This window comes from Artemia franciscana, chromosome 20 (genome assembly GCF_032884065.1).
Source record: "Artemia franciscana chromosome 20, ASM3288406v1, whole genome shotgun sequence".
In the NCBI taxonomy this organism is placed as follows: Eukaryota; Metazoa; Arthropoda; class Branchiopoda; order Anostraca; family Artemiidae; genus Artemia; species Artemia franciscana.
The window spans coordinates 12,412,857-12,420,645 of record NC_088882.1 but is presented as its reverse complement, the minus strand read 5'-3'; the positions used below and the strand labels follow the sequence as shown (position 1 = coordinate 12,420,645).

Below are 7,789 nucleotides of genomic sequence, written 5' to 3'. Positions count from 1 at the left end.
TCGTAGCACAAGGTCCCTTGACGCTCCAACTAGCCACTGCCTGTCTTTTTGAAAATAAAACCTCATCACTGACACGATACCGTCAGAACCCTGCAAAATGAAAAAAAAAATCCAAAATTTTCCTATTTAGTAATTTCCAGTCAGTGTAATAGGCTGGCATGATTTTGTAGATCAGTCTTAACATTATTTGCTGTCTTTCTAAGCATATAAGGAGTTGTTTTTTAGCTTGGCTTTTGAAGAAACCTCGTCCAGCAGTGCAATCGATAAAAATGACACAAAAAATGGCAAACAAGTGAAATACGTGAAAAAAGACGAAAAAGGTATGGATGATTAGTGGCAGAATTAATTAATCATAAATGTTCATTAATAAAGACGCGAATTTCTGGAGGACGAAACTTAGACTTGGACCTCACAGTATTTCACCAAGGCAGGTTTTTTTTTTCTGATATCGAGGCGCAAACATTTCCTCCGTCATTTATGTGATACTTCAGTCATTTATGTCATTTATTGACATAATTGACTCATGTCATTTATTGACATTTATTAAAATGTCATTTACGTAAATTTCTTGTTTTAATACTTCAGTCATACATGAAAGACTAAACAATAATAATAAATTCTAACTTTAGATATTACAGTTATGGAGCTGAACAAAAGATTATTGTTGAGCCCCTGGCCCTAATTTTCAAATAAATACCCCGCTTCTCCTATACATAAAGTAGTTACATTTGCGCTTTAAATTCTCTTATATTTCATTCTTTTGATTGGCCAGCGTCAATTCTGGTTCGCGAAAGGGGGTGAATTGACTTTTTGTGTGTATGTATGTTTTTTAGTTAGTTCGTCTAAGTTCTAGTCGCATATAGTCCGTAGAGTTCGTTCAAGTTCGACTTAGGGTTCACAAAAGTTTAAATCCAACAATGAAACATTGTCGTTTTATTCCCTAAAACATTCCCTAAAATAAGAGAACAAGCAAAGATAACTAACGGCCACCGTTTGCTTCATTGCTATTAAAACTCATCATCCGAATTCGTTTTATTGTGTATGACCAACCCTCCGAAGCTGTGTAGGATTAGTCCACCTCCCCTACACTGAATTTGGCAAAAAGAAATTATATACACATCTAATATTTGCTCCTGAATAAAAGTTTGTTTTATCAACCCCTTCGCAGCGACAGAACAATCTTCTGATCCTCAACAAACCTTTGACAGCCTACATGTATATTTTAAGGTTACCTAAGAATATATCCAGGTGCTTAAAAAAAGAGTCCGCTTAGTTTTTAATATCTCTTGTACAAAAAAAGTCATAAGGTTCGTAGAAATGGGGGGCCTAACTAATAACTAAAATAAAAGCTAAGCGAATACGTCAGCTATATAGTAAGCAGCAAGCTTCGGTGATGCATTCAAGTGACTCTCTTCACAAAAACTCTCATTACTTCATAACATCTTGTTTCTGCATTAAGGAACGGCGTTATTCTTCTTCGTTAGGCATTTCTTTTTTAATAGTAAAAGCCATGAAATATAATTATTACCTTAAGACTGTGTGTGCAGTATTGTTTCACAATGTCCCATACTTTGATTATCGAATCTGATGCAGTGCTAGCTACAAGCGTCGTAGTGCTATCAAATGCCAGCAAAACGATTGGGCCAGTGTGCAATGATTTCCAAGTTCTTGTTAAAACACCATCTATTAGATAAATGAATAAGCTAGTTAGCAGATAAAAATCGAACAGCTTACAAGTAATGGACAATATTTTAGTTCAGCGTCACCATGTGTATTAATCCATATTACTCCCTTTTTTACTCATCATCTTTACTCCTTAAGTAATTCTCACTAGCAATGTATGTCACAAAAGACAGATGTTAAAGTGATTTAAAACTTTTTAGAGTGGTTAGTCATTTAGTAGAAAAAAAATGTTTGTGTTATTAAGTGTCGTAGAATACAATAATTTAGTAAATAGTCTTTACAATCATTGATGATGGTGAATAAAGGGGAATTTTTAAACCATTCCTCAAGTTGTGTAATCTCGTTTTGCCTCAGTTAAGGCAATATTATAATTATAAGTGCTTATGGCCTATGTCTAGAGGGGAGGATTTTTCAAAGAATTGGGTGGCCAGCACAAAAAAATTGCATGTTTATGCCCTAATTTATCCAGATATAATACCTTAAGGGCCAATACTGGGGAGAGGTTATGTTCCCCCCCCTCTTCCCAATCACACTTCTATGGACAGGTACAAGTCTTATGTTGATTAAACTTAACTGATAATTACAACCAATCAGCGCTGACAAAACGGGTTTTATATGGCTAAAATACATTGAACTGTGTATAAAGTCTCCTAAAGTCAGATTAAAATAAGTTTCTGCGATAAAACCAACGCCGAATGGAGTGGGAGAAAGTTGTTGGAAGAAATTATGGGAAATTGGAACTTCGTGGGAAGGTGTAAAGAGGGAGGCTTCGAATAGACTAGGGCGGAAAAGAAGCGTACGTAGCTGTGTTGGCCTCGGGCGGCTTAGTGCTGTAGTAAGTTGTTAGTAGTAGTAGTAGTATTACAACGCATATACTCCATACATGAGAAAAATAGTAATAACTTTAGGTCACGAAAATGTAATTGTTCTTCACTTATACACTTTGCCTCAAATTTCCCATAGGCTTGAACTCAGTGACAAGTCAAAAACTCACTAAATATATCACATTGAAATGGATCTTTCGGCCTGGGCTATTTGGACAATTTTTTTTTTATAAAATTTCAAAAGTCCAAAATCTCTGACAAAATTTTATAACTAGAACTTACTTGAAGAGCGAACACTTTATACCCTTCAATCCAGTAAATAACCAAAACTAATCCTTCAACCAATCAATCAACTAGAAATTAAACACATAGAGATGAATTTTTATATACAAGATTCTAACTTATCTCCACAATGTATTTAAATTTGGCATCTCACGATTACTATAGTTTCTCAGTCATTAAAATGTTGCCTACGGTTGAATATTTATTCTTGATCTCTTTATTTCTTATAAAGTTGAATATTGTGCCTTAAGCTAAATATTTTGTCTTAATTTCTTAATATTTTTATTTTTAACTCCGTTATTCCATATGTTTTATATCTTTAAGCTTACATTTTGCAGTGAAAACTAGAATTCAATATTCAGATGTTTACAACGGCTAAAATGTTTATTAGAGGATTTAACTTCTTTCATTATTTCATTAATTGTCTTTTATTCTGGGATTTTTTTTTATCTTCCTAAAATCTTTTTCGGTCACATTAATTTATATTGAACATTATGCAGGAGCGCATAGAGGAAATATCGTGTCATAGCGTGAATATCTAGCACGATTCTTTGTGTTAAGTTTAAAATGCTGTACTAAAGCTTCGTTTTTATGCAAACTTTTTTTCGCTTCTCTCTTCTTTCATTTTTGCATCACTTTTCACTTTTTTTTACCTTTTCTTACCTATGTTAATACTATTTTATTTCATTGAATATTTAACTTTTTTTGGCGGGAACTTTTTTTGTCGGTTAGTCAATATTTGATTATTTTTTGTTTCTTTATAAATAAACATTAAATAAAGAGAAATGAGATCAATAATTACCACTCAATGACCACTGCCTGAGTAGACCAGATCTATGTGCAGTAACGGCAGTATTGCCATCTGGTCCAACTTCAAAAGTTAATACTGCATCACCTTCAATGACCAGTTTTCGTTCAATGCTGCTCAGTCCCCACTTGGTAACAGCAACACAGTCACCATATTGATAAAGGACAAATTCACCATCATTTGTACACTACAATACAATTTGAAACGAAAACCTATCAGTAATGAGTAGGATTTTTAAGACTGAGAAAAAAAGCCTTTTAAAGCAAAATTAATGGCAAAAGTCCAAAAATTTCAGTTTCACATCCGGAAGCCTTTATCAACGGGGTGAATGTGAATATATATATATGTATTAAATAAAAAAAACTAGTTTTTTCAACTGAAGGTAAGGAGCGACATTAAAACTTAAAACGAACAGAAATTACTCCGTATATGAAATGGGTTGTCCCCTCCGCAATCCCTCGCTCCTTGCGCTAAAGTTTTTAACTGTGTTAAAAAGTAGAATTGTGGCAAAGAGTGATACGGAGTAATTTCTGTTCGTTTTAAGTTTTAATGTTGCTCCTTACTTTCAGTTGAGAAAACTAGTTGGGTTTTTTATTTAATTTCTGAACGTTTTTGAATTAATACATGTTTGATTTTGGCTCTACACATATTAACTATTAAAATAAAATTTGCATATTGATTCTTTTTTGGCTAATTGGCTTTCTCTTAGTTTTGATCAGACGATTTTGAGAAATAAAGGGTGGGGAAGGAGGCCTAGTTGCCTCCAATTTTTCGGTTACTTAAAAAGGCAACTAGAACTTTTAATTTTTAACGAACGTTTTTATTAGTAAAAAATATACGTAACTTAAGAATTAACTTACATAACAAACTCTTATATTCTTATATTTTTATTATGTATATGAGGGGGTTTGTCCCCTCGTTAATACCTCGCTTTTTACACTAAATCTTAAGTTTTGTCCTAATTCTTTAAGAATGACCCCTGATTAGAAAGGCCATAGGATAAATAGTTGAAATTACTAAAAATACTTTAGCATAAAGAGCGAGGTATGTATCACCTCCTATTTACCTCGCTCTTTATGATAAAGTATTTTTAGAACCCTCATATTTGTAATAATCTCTGTTCGTTTTAATTTTTAATGCTACTCCTTCCTTTTGCTTGAAAACACTTTTTTATTTTTATTTTTTCATTGTTTTTTTATAGTAATGCTTGAAAATCCCGCGCCCTTTTCATTGAATTTCTCTTCCCCCATGACGTATTCCTACAGGGAAAGATCCTCCCATATAGCCTCCTCCCCTCAGCCCCACCCCCAAACAAAAAAAAAATCCCCCTGAAAACGTCTGTACACTTCCCGATGACCGTTGATCCGTTGACTTTGGGAAAAAATGAGCGTGGAGGAGGTCTAGATGCCATCCAATTATTTGGTCACTTAAAAAGGCCACTAGAACTTTTCATTTCCGCTAGAATGAGCCCTCTTGCGACATTCTAGGACCACTTGGTCGATACGATGACCCCTGGGGAAAAAAAAACAAATAAACACGCACCCGTGATCTGTCTTCTGGCAAAAAAAAATACGAAATTCCACATTTTTGTAGATAGATTGCTATAGGGTTCTCTGATACCCTGAATAAGATGATATGATTTTCGTTAAGATTCTATGACTTTTAGGGGGTGTTTCCCCTATTTTCCAAAACAAGGCAAATTCTCTCAGGCTCGTAACTTTTGATGACAAACACTAAATTTGAAGAAAGTTATATATTTAAAATCAGCATGAAAATTCGATTCTTTTGATGTATCTTTTAGCATCAAAATTCCTTTTTAGAGTTTCGTTTACTATTGACCCGGGTCGCTCCTTACTACAGTTCGTTACCACGAACTGTTTGATATATATATATATATATATATATATATATATATATATATATATATATATATATATATATATATATATATATATATATATATATATATATATATATATCCAGTCGAGGAACTAGTTCCTCGACGTCGAACTTCGATCATATTGTCTCCTCTGTTCCCTCGAAACAAGCCGCAGTCCTACGTGAAGGCTTTTGCTCTAATCCCCTTCCGATCTGTGTATATATTGAGTGCATAAATGCTAGCAAAACTTCTAACTCCAAAAAATGGTTCAATATCCAAGACTGGAGCCGCGTTAATCGTCAATTATTTATGTTAGAGTGTGACTCGCTACTTAAATCAAGGTTCCATTCCATCTCCTTAGCCCCGATTATAGTTCTTATCTTAGTGAGCGCGAGATTGAAATTCAGATTACCAGTTATCTTGCAGAAATAAATCATGCACTTCGATGTGCAGAACTTATTGCGGTTCCAACTAGACGTGTTCGCAAAAAAACGGAAGTGGCCGGTTGGTCAAAAAACTCAAATCTCACTTCAGCATGTGAATCGGCTAACCTATGGCTCCGAATTTGAAATGAATGTGATAGACCGTGTTCTTGTATAGTAAACAATTTGCATTTAAGAAAAAAAAAAGAAAAATTGCCAAGAGCTCTTAAGGACCACAAAATCATGCTGATTCAAAAAAATGTAGACAATATAGCGAGTGATCCTTCTCTTTTGTGGAAAAGTCTTAAACATTCCAAGTGGACCTCTACTTGTGATATTTCTGAAATTAGGTGGATTGATTATTATAAAAGTGAGTTTTCGTCACCTGATCCGTCAACTGAAAGTTAAGTTGAAATGAGCTTGGCAGTATCCTGGCTAAATTCCAGTGGTCTACCTTCGCAATTACTCCTTTTGACGTAAAGTGCGCTTTAAGAAACATGAAGAAAAAAAAATCCTCTGGTGTTTATCTGGTCTCCACTAAACATTTTGAAAATGCTAGTGATTTGCTTGTAAGCACCTCTTGCTGTTGTTTCAAATGTCAATTTCTTCAGGTATGGTGCCACAACAGTTTTACATCAGCCAGATCACTCCTATTCCCAAAAAAGGAAAAAAAGATCTTGAAGATTTCAATCATACCGCCCTATAACCGTTTCTTGCACCTCGTTCAAAATTTACGAGTTTATTATTCTCAGTGAAATTTCTTGTGAGTGTTATGCTACTCCGCATCAGTTTGGTTTCCAGAAAGATTTAAATCGGGAACATGCTCTTTACGCCCTTGTTAATGTTGTAGCTGATTTGGAAGGATCTGGTGATTTTATTGTTCTATGCGCAATTGACATAGCCAGAGCATAAGATTCGTTTATATTGACCCAGATTTTGTCAGAAGCTATAAAAAGAGGGGTAGATCCTTCTGTTATTAAATATCTCCCTTATATGTATAGTCATCTTTAAGCTAAAATAAAGCTGCTCAAAAATCTGTCGAGTGCGCGTGTATTTATGGCGGAATTGATGTTTCGTTTCTTTATTTACCTACACTGATGATATTTTGAATCTAAATTGCACCTTTTTCGGGAAGTAAGAGAACTTTTTCAAAACTCCAGCATCAATATCAGCAAATCTGTCTGATTTTAATGTCGACAAACTCTAGCAATCGCTTTCAATCTTATAGATAATTCTGTAAAATGACTTGAACTTTCTGAAACATCTATTCCGCTCTCTGATAGCCTTGTTTATCTTGGTATGCCCATTGGAAGAAGCATTAAAGAAACCATTAAGCTTGTAATTCAAAACCTCGCTAAAAAGATTCGAATCGCATATGCTTCGCTTGCATCTAATATCACAAATCTTAGTCAGTTTCACCTTTCCAAACTTTACAACAGTCTAACTGTGCCCCATACTCTTGCTATGTCCCCCATTTGGAAATTTTTATCTGCTTCAGACATAAAAATATTAACCAAATCTATTTTAAATTTGCCAAGTATATGCTGCATTTGCCTCCTTGCACCAGTAATTCTTCTTTGGTAAAAAAAAAATTAAATTGATTCAGCCTGCAAACCTTATTGATAAAAGAGTGGAAGATTTCAAATCCTCCGCTAGAAACCTTGAACAAAAATTACTAAAAACAGGAATTTGGCTACTGTTCTTTTTCCCCTTCCTTAAAGTCCAAGACTTGCTGCTTCATTTGCGGATTATTTAAAAGTATATTTATCTTGAATACTGTACTTACATTTTTCAAAATATTGACAAAAATATAAATCACTATAATAATCAAGAACAACAGAAAGAACAAATGAAAATAAACTGGTATTTGATAAATAAGGATAATAATTAT

The 7,789-nt window shown here is 34.0% G+C and overlaps 1 protein-coding gene across 1 annotated transcript in view; it reads right to left on the bottom strand.

Moving 5' to 3' along the window:
* LOC136039986 (transducin beta-like protein 3) overlaps nucleotides 1-7,373 on the bottom strand; it is a 49,681-nt gene extending 42,308 nt beyond the window's left edge. The window contains exons 1-4 of the mRNA XM_065724050.1: nucleotides 7,344-7,373; nucleotides 3,592-3,784; nucleotides 1,529-1,683; nucleotides 1-90 (exon numbers count right to left, since the gene is read on the bottom strand). Coding sequence (XP_065580122.1) covers nucleotides 1-90; nucleotides 1,529-1,683; nucleotides 3,592-3,784; nucleotides 7,344-7,373 — 468 coding nt within the window. The remainder of the gene's footprint in view (nucleotides 91-1,528; nucleotides 1,684-3,591; nucleotides 3,785-7,343) is intronic.
* Between the last annotated feature and the right edge of the window lie 416 nt (nucleotides 7,374-7,789).